This window comes from Psammomys obesus, unplaced genomic scaffold (assembly GCF_907164565.1).
Source record: "Psammomys obesus unplaced genomic scaffold, mPsaObe1.curated_primary_1811, whole genome shotgun sequence".
Classification (NCBI taxonomy): domain Eukaryota; kingdom Metazoa; phylum Chordata; class Mammalia; order Rodentia; family Muridae; genus Psammomys; species Psammomys obesus.
Window position 1 is genome coordinate 2712923 of NW_026595981.1, and position 18933 is coordinate 2731855.

At 42.4% G+C, this 18933-nt stretch overlaps 1 protein-coding gene across 1 annotated transcript in view; it reads left to right on the forward strand.

Moving 5' to 3' along the window:
* Positions 1-351: 351 nt before the first annotated feature.
* Positions 352-18933, forward strand: part of Blmh (bleomycin hydrolase) — a 39405-nt gene continuing 20823 nt past the window's right edge. The window contains exons 1-7 of the mRNA XM_055620238.1: positions 352-574; positions 929-1126; positions 4713-4822; positions 5633-5774; positions 7105-7193; positions 8621-8713; positions 18400-18555. Of these exons, the coding sequence (XP_055476213.1) occupies positions 562-574; positions 929-1126; positions 4713-4822; positions 5633-5774; positions 7105-7193; positions 8621-8713; positions 18400-18555 (801 nt within the window). The 5' untranslated portion in view covers positions 352-561. The remainder of the gene's footprint in view (positions 575-928; positions 1127-4712; positions 4823-5632; positions 5775-7104; positions 7194-8620; positions 8714-18399; positions 18556-18933) is intronic.

Sequence of the window (18933 nt, forward strand, 5' to 3'; positions counted from 1 at the left end):
CCTGAGGTCCCGGGCCTAATTTTGGGCCTCCCCTCCCCAGTTCCTTTCCACCGTCTGGAGCCTCCTTCTGGCTCCTGAAAAGAGTTCGGGGTGTCATTTTCCCCAGTGCTAGAATGTGAGGGAAACCCTTCGCCTCCTTCCTTTAGGAGCTCGGGATCCCGGGCGGGAGCCCTTGTAGGCAGGAAGAGGGCTGCCAGCTGGCGGAGGGCGCCGCCGAGGCGAAGGGTGAGCAATGCCGGCAACTGCGGCCGCAAACGTGGGTGGCTCGGCCGGGCCGCGCCGGGGTTAGGGTGCTGGCCCCACCGACAGGGAGGCCGCCCCCGTCGGCCCTCCCCCGGGCGGGGCCAGCCCCGACGGCGCTGACTCAGCAACGCGAGGGGGGAGTTTTGTCCCTCCGCGGACCCCGTTTCTCTCGGCCACCATTGAGCGGGTTTCCTTTTTCCGGCGCTCAGGGTGCGGGAACCAGGTCCGGCCAGCTAGGCTGCGGGGCTGTAGCGTAACCCCAGAGCTCACCCGAGGACCCCGGAAACTAACGTTCCCCCGCGAGGCAGCGTGGGCACCATGAACAACGCGGGTGAGGCGCCGCTCCTCCCGCGAGTGCTCCCCGGGGTCCTCTCCCGGGCTCCGCGGACCCGGGAGGCCCGGCGGCGTGAAAGGCCGTGGGCTGTCGGGGTGAGACCTAGGCGAGGGCGGGGATGTCGCCCTCCCGGAGGGCCGGAGGGTGTCAGGAGGGAGACGGACGGCATCTTGCGGGGAGGACACCGGGGGAGGGCTTTCTGCCTTCAGTGCGCTCCAGGATGCTCTTGCGAAGTTAAATCCAGGACCTACAGTGACCCCAGCCTAAAGCTACCCCATCAGCCTCTTGGGGGGCTGGTGGTGGTGGAGGAGGGAGGTGTTGTTATTATAATGGCGTTTGATCTCCCCACAGGACTAAATTCGGAGAAGGTAGCCGCCCTGATCCAGAAACTAAATTCTGACCCTCAGTTCGTACTTGCCCAGAATGTCGGGACCACCCACGATCTGCTGGACATCTGTCTGAGGAGGGCCACGGTCCAGGGTGCTCAGCATGTGTTCCAGCACGTTGTGCCTCAGGAAGGCAAGCCAGTCACCAACCAGAAGAGCTCTGGTGAGGTCTTCGACTTCTTACCTACTTTACTGTTTTGTTGTCCTAAAAATGGCCTTGGGATAAGAGAGCTTTGTTAACACTCTGGAAGAACTTGGCAGTAAACCAGAGAATAGGTACAAGAAAACGCAGGCCCAAGAACATCATTGCCTTTGCTTTCCTGTTCTATGGCCTGATAGCATTTAGTTTGAACACTAAAGAGACAGCTAGATGATGGGCATTGACTGTACATCACCGTGTTGTTTTGATGTTCTGTGATGTTGGATGTGTGCGGTTTGTTCTCATGCAGTTTTTATCTTAACAGTTCATCTAGAACAAGCAGACGCTAGAAACAGCTTATAGGGGCGAGGGTGCGCACAGATAAACTTAAAGCACAGATGAGCTATGTACTGACACAGATTTGGCCTGGGCCTTTGGTCACAAATAGTCCATGCAAAAATATCCAAACCCTAGACTGCCCTAAAATCCAAATGTATAAAATGGAAAAACTTAATGCAATTACAACAAAATGCCATCGACTCTTTTTAAATGTGCTCTGTGTTTGCCGCTGGAGTTACTGTGCTCATAGGTCAGTTCCTATCAGTAGGCTACTTAAGTTCTCATTCCTTGGTGCCTGAGAATCTTGTTTTGCTGTCCACTGTCCAGTTACCACTGTTAGAAATACATCTACACTAAGGGATTGGCTATCCAGGACTCTAAATAGGAGAAATATTCTCACAACAAAACTGAACTAAAGGAAACTTGCATTCTTTGTCTTTATTTGGAAACTACTCCAAGTCCATGTGTATTCATTAGAAAATACATTATTGCTACGTAAAGCAACTCAAAACTCAAAGGATACATTTAACATGGGAAATGTTTTGCTATTTGTAAATTATGCCTTAGCAAAATTGATTTAAAATTTTTTTTTTCAAAACAAGGTCTCTCTGTGTAGGCTTGGCTGCCCTGGACTCACTTTGTAGATCCAGCTGGCTTTGAACTCACAGAGATCCCCCTGCCTCTGCCTCCCTGAGTCTGGGATCACAGGCAGGCTACACAACACCTGACTTGATTTTTAAAATTTAAAGTAAAAAAATCATGACCTTGCAGAAATCTTTTTTTGCAGTAGAAAGTGCTTATCTAGCAGGCCCAGATCCTTAGTTGAGAAGTACTTGGGATGGCGTGGTCTGCAGGCTCCAGACTGTCTAGTATACATGTCACGATAGTCTTGCATGTTCTAATCACAGGCTCCCAGAGCAAGCTTGGAAAGGTTAATCCAGGACAGGTCAGGTCTTAAGTGGTGTATCACTTTAATTTATTCCAAATACTAATAGTATAAGAGGGATATCATTTGCTTCTATGAAGTATTTGTCTTAAGAGTGCACCCAAAATTAGCAGAAATAGGAGGAAGTGTGCAGGAAGAGGTAGAACACATTCAAGCCTAAAACAAAGATGACCATTCAGAAACACAATTTTATTTTTTCTTTGTTACAAAATCATTTTTGTTCAGTGTAGAAAATCTGCAAAGTACCAGAAGGAGAATAATTTTTCTGTTTATCATCAAGTCTTTTTTCTCTGTCCGAGTGTTTTTAATAAGAGATCATACTTTAAGAATTTTTATATGTGCCTTTTATAGCCCTTTTCATTTGTTCATATGTTGTAGGCATGGTTATTTATATCTGTGTTATTTATCCAAGTATCTCAAACGTTTCTCTTTGAATTTTCCTCCAGAAGAGTGTTACTCTTAATTCAAGGCCCCACGAAGGCTTCCAGTGTTGTGGCTCATCTTGTAGTAGAGTTGTGCACTCCCAGGTTACCCCAGTCCATACTAGTTTGGAATGTTTAGAGAGATTAGCTCCCATCAAATTTTGAAAAGCAGAATATTTGAACATTCTAAAAACATGACTTCACATAGAAATGTTGGGTATCAGTGGAAATAGACCTTTAAAAACACGCTTAAATTGATAAAGTGGTAAATTGCAGAAGCTCTGATTATGCATTTGCAGGGCAAATAAAGACATGATTATGTTCTCAATGCTTATCATAAAGTCTTCAGGGACAGCATCTTATGCATGGGTTTAAAATTTTGCTTTATTAGAAACAGCAAATTGGCAGAATGATGGTGTGTTGTGGTTGAAAATGTGGATATAATGATAGCAGAGATACTGATGGCCAGGTACATAGAAAGAGTGTGAAACTGTGAAAACAGAGTGGACAAGTAGAAAATCGTCCTGGGTAGCCGATGATGACCTTGAACCTCTCATCCTCTTGCCTCCATTTCCCAAGTGTTGGGCGTTGGGATTATACTGGTGTTGGTTATGAGGTGCTGGTTATGAGGTTATAAGGGTGAATCCAGGATTTATTGCACGCTAGTTAAGCATTCCACCAGCTGAACAACATCTCCATCCTGGAACAATGGTGCTTCTAAATTTACTGTGTTGATATGATTTTATTGTTGTTAGCATATTTTAAGGGGACAATATTTTATTGTTTCATTTATGTCTTAATTTTTAAATTGTATATATTTTAACTCTTGGGCTGAAGTGATCCTTCTGCTTCCCCCCTTCCAAACTTATTTGTGTTTAAATATTTATATAACCCTGTTAGTCAAAGATCTCCTTTAAAAACAACTCATTATTGGGAAAATAGCTTATGTTAAGTTTAGCACTCTCTGTAGGATGCACCGTCCATTCCAACTTAGGGTTTTTGCTCATTCCAAATTAAGATTTTGATTTCCAAATCATTCTCAGGTGATCTATATCTGCTTAACCCTCTGTTCAGAATGTTTATTTTTCCAAGTCTTTGCCAATTTGGGCATTATCAAGAAGAAAAAGTATGTCCCACTGTACTAATGTCTTATGAAGAACTTAAAAAACAAAAACATCTTTCCCTTTTTTCTGTGTCCTTTTTGGATATCCTGCAATCTGTTCATGCTCTCTGGTCATATTTTTAGTGTTTGTAGGCTGTCCTGGACTCACTACACTATCCAGGCTGACCTTGAACTCATGGCAGTCTTCTTACCTCAGCCTCCTAAGTCCTGGGGTTACAGTTAGGAGCCACCATGCCCAACCTAAAAGGGTTTTGTTTGTGTGCATGTGTTTGTTAAAACTACTAAAGTTATCTCTGGGGGCTGGAGAGATGGCTCAGAGGTTAAGAGCACTGGCTGCTCTTCCAGAGGTCCTGAGTTCAATTCCCAGCAACCACATAGTGGCTCACAGAACTTGTGTCTGTGTGACGACATGTCTTTTGTTTTGCTTTGGATTTAATATTTATTTCCTGGGCTGAGAATGTAGCTAAGTTGGTAAAATGCCTAGCATGCACAAATTGCTAGTACCGCATAAAACCAAGCATGGCGGCACATCCTAGTACTTGGGACATGAAGCAGGAGGATTAGGAGTTTAAGGCCACCCTACCTATATATAATACTAGGTTCCAGGACAGTGTAGGCCACATGATGCTCTATCTCAAAAACAAATGCATTTAATATTTCTGTTATTTCTTATCTAGTCTTACTGCCTAGACCTTATTAAGGATTTGGTGTTAGGAAGTACAGTTGGAGCACTGTGATCTATAAACAGTCATAACTTCCTGGTTTGCTTTCTCATTTCAGGACGATGCTGGATCTTTTCTTGTTTGAATGTTATGAGACTTCCATTCATGAAAAAATTTAATATTGAAGAGTTTGAGTTTAGTCAATCTTACCTGTTTTTTTGGGACAAGGTAGGGGACTGACCTCACATGATTTCCTTTTGTTTTAATAGCAGCCTACTTAAGGGCAGCCTTTATATTATTTTGCTTTTCTCATTACAGTATACCTTTTTAGTATAGATATGATACCATCCTGATTTCCCCAGTATCAGAAGTCTGTTTTGTTGAAGGCAGAAGGACATTTCCTTCTCTTGCTTTTGTGGTGCTAGGGTCAGAGCCAGGGTTTCTGGCATGCTGTTGATGCAGCTCTAACCTTGAACTCTAGCCCCACAGCAGCTTTCTGTTTGGTAGGTGGCTGTGTTCTCTGAGGAAATAGCACATCTGTTGACTCACTGTTTGTGATCTCTTTATTTAAAATATATAACTTTGTTTTTAGCAGTTTCCCTTTTTACCATCTTTACTTAGGTCATCTGATCTTTTAAGCACCCAGTTTCTTCATTTGGTAGCACTTTTCTGGGGAAAAAAAAAGCAATAAACATTTTTATTTCGTTTGAAAACCTTTAAACTATAACTGTTTATTAAATGTTTACTGATTAAAGACTCTAAAATAACAGGATTTATTTCAACATTGGAGTGTATATGCAGCTCACAGATGCAGTGTGTTGAAATACATATGCACGTATAAGAAAAGACTACAGATATTCTTTTGAAGCCAAATACTGATACTTAATTACCAACTTCAGTTTTTAAAAACTTACTATATCCGGGCTTGTGGGGGGATACAAAATGAATAAAGTGTAATTAATAATAAAAAAAACCCAAAACTTACTATATCAAATCCTGTAATAGGCCTTTAATTTTGTTTATCTTCTCTTACTTTAGGTTGAACGCTGTTATTTCTTCTTGAATGCTTTTGTGGACACCGCCCAGAAAAAAGAGCCTGAAGACGGGAGACTAGTGCAGTATTTGCTGATGAACCCTACAAATGATGGTGGACAGTGGGATATGCTGGTCAATATTGTTGGTAAGAGCTCGTCCCTAAGAGAATCGCAAGCTCTGCAGTTAGAGATGGGCCATTTCTTTTGTGGTTATGTACAGAGTGAAACCGTCTTCCAAGAAGGCTGCCTGGTTAGCTGTATGAGCCTTTACTACTTATTATCACTTGTGAAGTCCGTTTCTTTAAATAACTGATAAAGAAATAGATATATGAAGGCTTGGTTGGAGAAGAATTAATTAGGAGTAACTTCCCGTTTATTAAAAAAAAAAAAAAAAAAGAGCTAGAGCTCAGTGGCTAAGAGCACTGGCTGCCCTTGCAGAGGACCTGGGCTTGATTTCTAGCACCCACATGTGCCCGTAACCATCTGTAACTCCAATTCCAGGGTATTAAACACCCTCTTCTAGCTTTCACATGGTGCACAGACATACATGCAGGCGAAATGTCTATACACACTAAAATACTTTTAAAGAAAGCACTGAGGAACCAGGAAGCACAGTTTGGGACTGAAGAGATGGGTAAGCAGCAAGTCCTGCTGTTACGGAAAACCCAGGGTAAGGTGGCAGCACCTGTGTGTGGCTTACAACTGTCTGCAACTCCAGACAGTCTTCCGGCTTCTTCAGGCACACACTTGGCGCACATAAATAAGTGCAGGCAAAACACTCCGAGAATAAAAATAAATCTGAAAAAGAAAGGGAACGTTGTGGAGGTGGAGGTCAGCGATAGGGCGCTTGCCTGGTGTGCCCACAGTCTGGGCTGGGTCCCTAGCAGCACAAACAACAGCAACAAACCAACAGTGAGCAAGCAGACAAAACCCTGATTTTGTTTGAAAACATCCTTACCCAAACATTTTCTTTTGGGAGAATCGATGCTGAGTACTTTAAAGTGGATAGGTGAAAGTACTAGAATTAACTAAAAGGTAGGTAACTGTGCATATTTAAAAAAAAAAAAAAGTCTGTTTAAGGTCTGGAGGTAGAGTTCAGTAGTAAGGCACTTTGCTCAGTGTGCTTGAGGCCCTAGGTTCAGTCCTCACAGGTGAACAAACCAATAAGCCTGGTAATGTCTAGGGTAGGGATGAGGTTCAGTGGGTAGACTGTTGCCTGGAATGCACAAAGCTCTTGTGCATTGAATAAACCAGGTCTAGAGGTATGTGCCCATAATCCCAAGACCAGAAGTTGAAGGTTATTCTTAGCCACATAGGGAGTTTGAGGCCAGCCTGAGCTACATGAAGCCTGTTCTCAAACAAGTAAACAAAACCTCATCTACAAGCCTATTTTAAAGCAGCCAATAATTTCACCAGGATTTCTAATACTAGAATTTATTTTCATCTTATTGAACACTAAAATTTATTGTCTTTTAGAAAAATATGGTGTTGTCCCTAAGAAATGCTTCCCAGAATCTCACACGACAGAGGCAAGCAGAAGAATGAATGATATTCTGAATCACAAGGTACAGAATATGAGTAGAAGGGACTGGGCTAGTTCACTTGACATTAAAACTGTAACTGGTGTTTTGTTTTGTTTTATTATTTATTTATTTATTTATTTATTTATTTATTTATTTATTTATTTATTTTGAGGCAGGGTTTCTTTGTGTAGCCCTGGCTGTCCTGGAACTCACTTTGTAGACCAGGCAGGTTTGGATCTCAGAGACCCACCTACCTCTGCCTCCCTAGTGCTGGGGTCAAAGGCATGTGCCACTGCCTGGCCTATAGCTATTTTTTTGTTGTTGTTTATTTGTTGTTGTTGTTTTTTAAGAGACAAAATAACTATTGAAATCAAGGTCTGTCAAAAGCAGTGTGGCTATACATTAACCTCAAGAAATCATTAAGATTACTGTGCTCTGTTTCTGTTGAGTGTAGTGTTTTCTCATACATATTCAAGGAAAAATGTCCTGGGTTCAGTTAACATGGGTCTCACACAGACAGGCCTCTGTGCGTGTCTGCCCCTAATAGTCGGACTGAGCCTACTTCGTGCACTAGCAAAAGCGAGCAGCACAGTCTGTAAGCCTTCCTGGAGAGCTGTAGTTTGTTCTTGGGCTCACCCAGACCACATCAGTGTGGTTCAGCCACCCACGGAGGACTTGGTGTAGTCACTCAACTGCTTTTTATGGCTTAAGTAACCTTAATGAATCATTTCTCCTCCACATTTTCCCAGAGATGGTTATAAGCCTTGTGTGGTTGCGCTCTGCTTGCCAGATCTCTTTTTTGAGAACTGGGAGTTGCCAAAATCTGCCCTTATCTACAAGGCTGAAAGTAGATCTGTTATCCCCAGGGAAAAGAGTGCATTTAAAAATAAGCATAAATACGCTTTTCCAATATTAGACTGTTTTCTACCCAGGAAACTCTGGGGACTTTTATCCAAAGGCTAAAGGATTACAAAGCTTTGGATTTTATTTTGAGCAAGAACAAGTCACTTTAGCCCTGTAGTTCAGTTTCAGAATCTCCTTCATGTTGGGCCTCTCTCAAAAGTGAAAGAGACAAAAGCCATGTTGGAGGTTGATGCAGTCATGGTCATAGTGATTGGCAGAGAAGGTAATGTTGACGACAAGCAGAATAAGAATGTGTGAGAGTGCTCAGTGTGGTGAAGGCCTGTCTCCTCTCCTCTGAGGGTGGTGGGCCCTGGAAGCGGATGTTCTCCCCAACACACAGAAGGGCCTGGCATCACAGAGGAAGATCAGTTCCGCCCAGTGTTCTTTGGGAATAATCCACATTTTGTCTCCTTATTGAACTATTTTTCACTATGTGTTTAAGAGGACCATTTGGAGAAAATCATTTGTTTTTATAAACTTTGCCCAGGGTATTAGCTAGTGGTGATCTGTTAGGCTTTTTAACAGCTTGTGTAACTACTGAAATGCTGAATAAGTTTCTATCATAGATGAGAGAGTTCTGTTTACGACTGCGGAACCTGGTACACAGCGGAGCGACCAAAGGGGAGATCTCATCTACACAAGATGCTATGATGGAGGAGGTAATGATAAGAATTATGTGGATTTTTGTGGCTTGTCTAAAAGGCTCAGAGTATCCTGCTAAATCAATTATGGAATGCAGCCACCACAGTAAATATCTAATTGAATGAAAGCTACTAATTTTTCTCTTAAGAGGTATAGACAAAAGGATCAGGAGTTCAAGGTCATCCTTGCTGTATAATCTCGGCTACAGAATACCATGTCTCAACAAAACAGAACAACAAAAACTGCTTATTTTAAAGCTGAAAAAAAAATTGACACTTGCTTGCATTTTAAAGTTTTGTACTAAGATTTCCTAATTCGTAGTTTAGGTTCTCTATAAGAGCTGTCTATTATGCATTGTATAAATAATACCTTCTGTGAGTTGGCACTGAGGGAATAAAGATGAGAAGGTAAGTTTCCGCTCTCCAAAGCTCAGTTTTTGTGTGGTGTTCTCTCCTAACCTCCCCTCTCCCAGTCCCCTCTTCCAGATGTAGGGCCTCATGTATGCTCTATCACCAAGCTGTGGGAAAAAGAAAAACCATGAATAATGATAATAGATTCTGTGCTAGATGTGTGAGGGAGAGTTCTGTGGCCATGGGGCGGGGATGACTAATTCGGGTTATGTAGGGAAAGTATTTGAACCAGCAGTAGGGATTTCCTGGGTGACTAGCAAGGACGGTCAGCCTAGGCAGAGGAGACTGGGCAGTAGAGTGGGCTGTGAGGATCTTGGCTACACAGCAGACTGTTTGGGTTTATTCTGCCAGAATAACAGTGAGGAGCTGCTGATTCTTCTAGCGGTTAATCTGTACAAAACACTTGAAACATTTAAGGGTAAAATTTTAAATTTAAAATTAAAAGTTGCCAGATAGGTGGAGTTAACAGTATTTATTATCAAGGCAGATAAGAATCTTTACTACTAATATCTGTATTTAGGACTAATAGATGTGAAGCTGAAATTCTCTGTTGAAAGAACAGATGTTACCTTCTCTAGCCTGTGGGCTCATTGGTGAAGCCACGGGTAAGATGGGATATGGTGTGGCTTAACATTTTGTTACTTGAGTGGAGAACATGACTGTCTAAGGGAGTCAGTGTGGCCTAGAGGAGCATGTCTACAGAGCCAGGCTGATGGCTTTCCTGCTCAGCTATGTGACCTGGGACAACTTCCTTAATCACCCAAGTCTTGGGTTGTTCGTGGGTTACATACCCAGTGGTTGACACGATAGCTCTTTCTTACACGTTAGAACAGGGGAATCGCAGCACTTACTTGCTAAGTGTATTTAAATTATATTCGACTTTCTTAAATGTTGTATTGAAGAACAGTATCAGGATGGGGGAGAGAACCTTGAAAGTTAGTTACATTCTGACTTGGTTACCTACATCCTGTTATCTTGGGTAGCTCTAACCTGAGACTCAGTTTGAGTTAAAATACTTCTCTGCTTGGAATGGTGGGAAAGTAGGGAATGTCTGGGAGGTCAAATAAGGAATTAAATTTCAGAATGCAAGGTGCTAGTGTCTTGCACATAGCAAACATTCAGTAACCGTTCGTTGCCTTCTCTTCCTGTTTGGAATGATGACTTTTGTTGAGGCCACCTTTCCTGACAGTTTGCATTAACTCGTGATGAGGTTAAGGTAGTGGGGATGTAGGGAGAGATGAAGGCTGTACAATCAGGGGTCATCCAGTGACTCAGCAGGTACGGAGGCATGCCTCCCAGCCTGATTTCCTAAGGCCGGTCTTTGGGCCCCACGTGGTGGAAGGGAAAGATGGATTTCTGCTGGTTATCCTGTGATCTTCACACATGCATGCACAAATAAGTAAGTGAATGGAATAATTTTTAAAAGATTGTATTAATCATTATAGAAAAGGTCCGGATGGTACTTCTTTTTCTTAGAGATTTATTTTTACTTTATGAGTGTTTTGCCTGCACGTAGGTGAGTGCCAGAAGTGCGGTGCAGTGGCCGCAGAGGCCGGGAGAGTGCATCAGGCGCTCTGAAAGTGGAGTTAGAGACATTTGTGAGCTGCTGTGTGGGTGGCTGCTCTCAAACTGCCCAAGCTGTCTCTCCAGCCTCCAGACAGACTTATTACAGATCATAAGTATCATAGTGGCCTGTGGTATTTGCCTTAATGATCCTTGGATTAATAATATGTCTTAAGGTTTATGTTGTAACTGTGGGATTAGTAAAGGAAAATAAATGATACAGAGTTAGAGCCATGCAGTGCATTTTTACATGTTTTGTTTTCTCTCCTACTCCTACTTTGAAATTTAAAGATACTACTCTACCATGTCCTGAGTATCGGTATTTTGTAGGATTGTTTACTTAGTGATTTATTTTATCTGTTCACTACAGAATCTGTGTGGTAGGTTTTTAAATTTTTACAGTCTTTTAAATAACTTATTATTGGACCTGACTCTTTGGTAATGAAGAGTCTAGCTTCACTTAAAGCCACAAATTAGTACCTACATTTTACCCAGCCATGGGCAAGTCTAAATGATGACTTCAGTGAATAACCATGAAGCCAACATAGCTTGAATGGAGCTTGTTTATGCCAAAGGCATTCCTTCAGAGAGGAGTGTAGGTGGTTTGTGAACGTGATAGATTGCAGATCTGTTTTGGAACCATGTTGCCTCTTCAATTACAGGTGTTCTCTGTGCTCACTCTTTATGGCTCCAGATCTTTTAGGATTATTAATGTACTCCCAAAATTTGCTCTGTTAAAAACAAAGGCCAAAGTTAAGACTGGTCAGGGCCATAAAAAAGAACAGGAAGTAGTTTTGATGACTTAGGAAACTCTCTAGTCGTGGTTCTTAAAAACACTGTTGGCTGGAGAGTTGGCTCAGTGGTCAGGAGCACTGGCTGCTTTTCCAGAGGACCCAGGCTCAGTTCCTAGCACCCACATGATAGTTCATAGCCATCTGTAATTCCACCTCCAGGAGGTCCTATACCCTTTTCTGACCTCTGGACACCAGGCACACATGTGGCAAATGCTCATGCAAATAAAATAAAAATAAATAAACCTACCAAGTGGTGTGGTACACACCTCTAATCTCAGGACTCAGGAGACAGAGGCAGGCAGATCTCTGAGCTTGAGGCCAACCTGATCTACAAAGTGAGTTCCGTTATGGCCAGGGCCACACAGAGAAACCCTGACTCAAAAAACCAAAAATAAACAAACAAACCTTAAAACACTGAACCAAAGATATAGCTCAGTGGCATAGTGTTTGCCCAACATACTTAAGGTATTGAGTGTCCAAAGAACAGAAGTAGGAGGAGCTGGTAATGCACATTCCAAAATATCTGGGGATTACACTAATGTCCATTCCTTTTGTCAGTGACAATTAGATTTGAGCCAAACTGATAGGTAAACAATATTATCTCAATATATATGATTTTGGGTAAGGTGGGTATTTTTATAAACTATATTAATATCCTAAAATTATCTTTAGATGCTTTTAATTTTTGTGTGTATATATCTGTGCCTGAGTGAATGTATGTGTATGCAGGAGCCTGCAGGGATCACAAGAGGCTGGTGAATCCCCTAGAACTGGAGTTACAAGTAGTTGCGCCCTCCACAAGAGCAGCAAGTGCTTTTCACTGTTGGAACTACCTCTCCAGGCCCTAAATTCCTTACGTGTCTGTGTGTGCTTATGTGTGTGAGAGTACAGGTTCTGAGTTACCAGAAGAGGGTGTCAGATGAGATCCATACGGATGGGTATAAAGCACTTGCTGTGGGAGAGGGGAACCTAAGTCAGGTCTTCTACAAGTACAGCAAGCACTCTTAACCACTGATGCATCTTTGCAGCCCCAGGATTCAGATTTACCTGTTTGCATCGCTCTTGCTGAGGTTAAATCTGAGCTGAGCTAAAAGTAACAAGAGTGAGCTAGTCAGGGGACGGCAGGGACAAATGCCCATGATGGGAGAGGTTGGTGGTCCAGAGTAAGAGAAAGAAGGCACTGTGGCTGGAGCCTGGGAAGTGAGGATGGGATGGAACAGATGGCAGAGGAAATGGGACCTGGCTTCATGTAGGCCCCAGAGCTGTGGTGAAGAGCTTGCATCTTGTTCTAAGTAAGGTAGCTTTTAGGGACTTTAAGCCAATATTTTGTTAAAAATCTTTACTTTGAAGCTAGGCATAGTGGCACACATCTGTAATTGTGGTACTAGGGAGGCTGGCACAGAAGAATCACAAGATTGAGGCCAGTAGAGGTATAGAAGACCCCGTTTCAAGGAAGGGGTGTGTGTGTGTGTGTGTGTGTGTGTGTGTGTGTGTGTGTGTGTGTGTGTGTGTAGGAGAGAGAGACGGAGATAGAGAGACATCTTTACTATGGGTGTTTTGAGAGCAGACTGTAAAACAGAGAAACCAGGTGGAAAGTTAATTGTAACCACATAGGCAAGAGATTATGGAAGTTTGGGCAAGGTTCATGAGAGAATGGAGAGCAGTGACATCTCTGGGTTCATCTGGAAGGGATGCTGCTAGGGCTTGCCAATGAGCTCTGTGGAAGGCAAGGACAGGGATGTAATCATGTCTTGAGGGAAGATTGTAAATATGAGGGAAGGCTTTTTATCAGTTAAAGCAGGAATAGAGAAACAGTGTATGGGAAAGAATAATGTAAAGGAGAGAAATAATAATTGAGAAGATTTGAGAGTTGGGAAAGATATGGTCTAGTTAAAGTACCTATGAACTTTTAAAGCCTATGTAAAGTAGAAAATATAGATTGCTTGAGTCTGTTGTGGGTTGCATTTCTCATTCTTTTAATTCATATGCCTTTCTAGGAACAATCTCAAAACACTCTTTTGTTACCCCAGGAGCTTGTTAACTTTGTTGTTTTATTTTGTCTTGTTTTGTCCAGGCTGGCCTTGAACTCACAGAGATCCACCTACCTCTGCTTCCTGAGTGCTGGGATTACAGAGTGTGCACAACTATGCCTGGCTGCTTGTTAACCCCTAACATCCCAGAGAAGCATACACCCTGGTGTGCCTTACAATCAGTCTTTCTTGTCCAGCGATAGATATTGCCTTTAGGATGTTGTGCTCTTTTTACGTAGGTAATTATTTTTGTTTTAAAGCAGAGCTTGCCCTTCTCGTCTTCTCCACCAGGAAGCAGCAGAGGGGTTTTCCTCCTGTCCCCTTTCTCCGTGTTACTTAGTCACAAAGGTCCATTTGGTAATCCATTGAATTCTTGAACCACCATCAGAGTTCACTTCTTTATGAAGATGCTTGTGGCCAGACTAATCAATGGTTCATTTACCATTCCTACCAAAAGTAGGAAGTTCAAGTAATTGATTTCTTAAGAGCATTGTAGCAAGCTGGGCACTGCCATCCATACCTGTAAAGTCTACACTCTACACTTGAAGCTGAGGCAGGAGGATTGCAACTTAACAGCATTGTAGCTTTGTATTTTAGAATAATGGAAGTAAATAAGTTGCCATGCTTTAGATTTTTTGTTATTTCCTCAACAACCACTGCTTCTGAGATTAGGCCACCTCTATGTAGTTCCATATCTGGACTCTTCACATTTACCAGTTTTCTCTGAACTACTGTCTCCTTCTAACCTTTTGTTCATTTGCCATCTCCCCCTGGCTGGCTTTAAATTCTCTGGTTCTCAGCTCGGGAATATTTTCGACAGCCCTCCTCGGGTCATTTTTCCTCTCTCACCTGTCTAGCTTCTCTCTCTTCCAGATACAGCCATGTGCAAGAGAATTGGCACTGTCACACTTGTGTGTCTTTAAGCTGAGGGCCGGTGTTCTGACTCCTGTGCTTTCTGTGCCTTTTTCTCCTCCTTTCCTTATGCTGATTGTCATTTGCCATGTTAGACTTTGACAAGTCGATAAAAATAAATCTCTTTGCTAGGGGCAAATGGTTTTAGATGCCAATTAAAATAGGATTCCTTTTCAAAATTAGACTCAAAGCTTACACTCTGCCTCCTTAGAAGGTGGTTTACTCATTTTTATTTATGTGTACTGGTGTTTTGCCTATATGTTTGTGTAAGGGTATCAGTTCCCCTGAGACTAGAGTTACTGCTGTTTGGGGCCTGGGAATTGAACCCAGACCCTCTCAAAGAGCAGCCAGTCCCCTTAACTGGTGAGCCAAATCTCTAGCCCCCTTAGAAGATGTATTTAACTAAAGATAGAAATTAAATCTTTCTTATACAGATTTCTGCTTTTCTGAAGGGTTATAGGTTAATAGAAAAAGATTACACATTCTGAGAATGAATAATGTAAATTTCCAACTTAATTAGCAATTAAATCAATCAAGAATTAACAGCTAGATGGACTCAAGAGGCATGTGCTGCATGGCTTCTCTTGCCTGCCTTCTTCCAAAGGTGCGAGGGAAAAGGGTCTCAGTGGGTCGAAGACATAAGAGAACCTTTTCTAATAACATGTTACTGGGAAGAATAACTAAAAGCATTGACTTCTTTTTCTGAATCAATAAGACCACATAATTATTCGGGATTTGGGGAAGTTGAATCAGGTTCAGGGGTCTCTGTACTGTTCATCTCTCTGCCTTTAGCCTTCCATATTTTAGAAACCTACCTTGCCTAAGCCCATCCCCTTAACTGTTTCAGAACTCTTTTTTTAATCGGGTTGGCTTAGACCTTAGGTTGGCTCTGAAATCACAGTCACAGGGCTCAGGCAGTAAGTAGCTCTTTAGTGATGCGCCTGGCACTGTTCAGGCATTAGAGATTCAGCACTGGACAGAGCAGACAGGGATTGCAGCTCTGTGCAGTCTGCCTTCTAGTAGGCAGGGCCAAATGAAATGTGTAAAAGGGTGGTATCCCGTGGAGATAAAAGGGGCAGGAGAGATGCTGGCATGAGAGTGAGAATCGCAGAGTCACCAGTGCACTTGACCAGCGGCTCAGTGGTAGGTTCTAATGTGCAGTTAGTTCTGAGGAAAATGGCTGTGCTGCTGTGCACCTTCTGAGTCACGAATCAGGGGACACTCCTGCTTTGTCCACCAGAGGGCAGACTTGGATATGCAACATTAACTGTCACTTTCGTACCTTTTGTGTTATTTCAGAACAAAGACTTTTACATGTCAAGAAAAACTCTCCTGAACCTTAGAGATTATACTTTTGAAGATTTCTTAAAATTAAAGTTCATTTACTGTTTCTTAACTGGAGCCACATCACTTCCACATCGCTACAGATGGGCTCAAAGATAAATTTGGATAATTTATAGCATGTCTTAAGTTGAAGAAATTTTGTAGAGTCTAAGAGGAAGAACACTCAGCCTTATCATGTATATTTGATTAAAAGCTTCATATTTGTAAGGGGTGAGCAACTGACTATTGTCTTACAAAGAGGCTCACCTGAGGGTTTGGTTAGATAACAGAAATATGTAAAAGTTTTTAAGACTTTATTATCATTAGCATTAGTGTGTGTGTGTGTTTGTGTGTGATGTATTTGTGGATGTGCATGTGGCATAGTGCACGAATGGAGGCTAGAGTATGTGTTGGCCCAGTTGAGTCCTTCCATCTTTACGTGGGTTCTAAAAATAGAACCCAGATCCTCAGGCTTGTACAGCCAGTGTCCTTACCTGCTGAGCATCTTGCCCATGCCAGATTTTTTCTGGTGTGTGTGTGTTGCCTCGGTGCAGCTTTGGGAGGAGGTAGTTACTTAATACTTTTTACTTCAGGTATTCAGGTAGGAGAACAGAACATACTGTTAAGGTACAATACAATGAAACTTAGAGAGGAAAATGTCCTTATCTTTAAAATATGTTTAGAAATAATCAGGAATTTACATAGTTGTCTTAATCTTTCTTCTGTTTTGTTTTGCCAGAGCTTGGTGGATTTACTGCCTTTAGATAACTTGAGAGTTGACCAGAACAGTTTCACTGATACATAAGCATACATGTGTGTCAGCAGTTAATAGTTAAAACATACACATCATGGTCTCTGCCATAGTTCTCAGTGGCAGTGTCCCCATGGCAACAGAATCCTAAAGTTGCCTTCTGTAGCCTTTGCATTGAGCAAGTCCAAGATTATGTGTGGTCCATGTGAATCTCAAGCAAAGCTCATAGTCCATGGTTAGGGTAACTCATTGCAGTTGCTTGTAAGATGCTGGTCTCTGCTGTGTAGAAACCAGCTTGAGAGCGCAGCGTGAGAAGACAGGGATTGACGCTTGAGCCATGCCGCTCATAATGCACACAGTGAGGACTACTGAGAGATGCCTCTCTCTTGGAAGACAGGCAAGATGAAAGGCAAGCGTACCCTCTGTTACGAGTGAGCCTCCTATAAGGATAGCAGAATCACAACGCTAAAGAACAAATGCTTATATGCACAGGACATAGTGACAATCACAGGAGTCACAGAAGGAAGCCAGACAAATAGTGCTTTTGATTCCATTTGTATGAAGTCTAAGAGTAGGCAAGACTGACCCATGGAGTAGGAGTCAAATGATACCTACCTTAGGAAATTAGGTAACTTATTTACTAGAAAAGAGCCAGGAAACCCTTTTTAATGCATTCTTTTCTGGAGGGCGGCTACTTCCGTGTATGTTAAAACAGGGAATTGAACTATACAATTAAGAGTGGTGCACGCCATACCGCCTGGACATAGGAACAAAAAGTAAGAGAAGGAAATTAGGTCAATAGGTTGGATTTGTTAGGGGAGGTAATGGGCAAGCTTTATTGAATCTTTAACAGGGAAGTGACTCAAAATGGTGCTTCTAATATTACTTCCCCTGAGGTCATGTGGAGAGTGAGCCAGGTCTGTCATAAGCTCGGCATGGCCAAAGTAAATAGGGAGCATAAAGTGGCCATGATACAGTGGTCCTCTACCCCTCTTCCTCTTTTTTTTCCTTAACAGTGTGTGTGTGTGTGTGTGTGTGTGTGTGTGTGTGTGTACTTTTGCCTGTACACATGCATATGTGGGCACAAGCATTGTGTGACACAGGTGTGGAGGTCAGAGGACAAGTTACTGGTCCTTATTCTTAAAAAGCATGTAGCATGGTATAGGAGAAAAGTTATATGAAATCCAGAAAGCCACCAGGTAAATTTATAGTATTTTGGAAACTCAAGTTTGAACTCAGTTCTGATCTGCCACTTACTAGCCCTGGGACTTCAAGCATGCCACTTACTGCTGAGCTTTGGTCTTTGTCTCTAAAGTGACAGTAACAGCTGCCATCTTTGTTGAAAGGATGGAGAGCTACAGTATGTAGACTATAGTACAACACAGTAGGCCTTCAGTACATGGTCCCTCTTTAAGCCTGTAACTAAGAAGCAGTACTTTTTAAAAAGTTTTATGTGCATTCATGTTTTGACTGCATGTGTACGTCTGTGAGGATGTCAGAGCCCCTAGAACTGGAGTTATAGACAGTTGTGAGCTGTCATGTGGGTGCTGGGAATTGAACCCTGGACCTCTGAAAGAGCAGACAGTGCTTTTAACCTCAGAGCCACCTCTCCAGCCCCAAGAAGCAGTACTTTAATATAATATAGCATGTGATCTCAGTTCAGATCCTAATCTTACAGTCACCAGCTCTGTGATTTTAAATAGATTACTTCGTTTCTTTGAGTCACGGTATCTTCTGGAAAAAAAGGGGGAGGAGTAGATTACCTTGAGAGCACTTAGATGGTGACTTGTGCCAACTTTCAAATCTTGGTTGCATTAGTAGATTTCTCTTGCAATTTTCAGTTTAGAAACATAGCTGTTAATTTCGTGCCGCTTTTCAGGCTGCGGAAAACGAGGCTCTCACTCATCCCCTCCCTTTCAGATATTTCGGGTGGTGTGCATCTGTTTGGGTAACCCACCGGAGACCTTCACCTGGGAGTATCGAGACAAAGATAAAAACTACCACAAGATTGGCCCCATAACACCTTTGCAGTTTTACAAGGAACATGTGAAGCCGCTCTTCAACATGGAAGATAAGGTGAGAGACTGCTACTGCCAGTTGCTGGCCGTTGACGTTCAAATGTCGTTTACGCAGAGGTGTAAGTTTCCCTGGTCGATGTGCATGTTCTCTGAAGTTTGCACCTAACAAAAATAGGCACACCGGGGTCACCTTTCCCCAGTGTTTTGGTTTTCTTTTATTTTTTTTTTTTCAGAGAATTTCGGACACTAGGCCAAGAGTGAGCTTATTCCCAAATCCCAACCTTCTTTCTTTCCTGTAATTTAGAGTCCAGACTAATCTCAGGTACAATGAAAATGGTGTATATTGGATGTTGCGCATAGGCTGAGGACACCCTCATTGCCTGAGAACTTTCTTGTTAAAGGAGGCGTCCACTGTGTACTGTTCCTTCATTCTTCT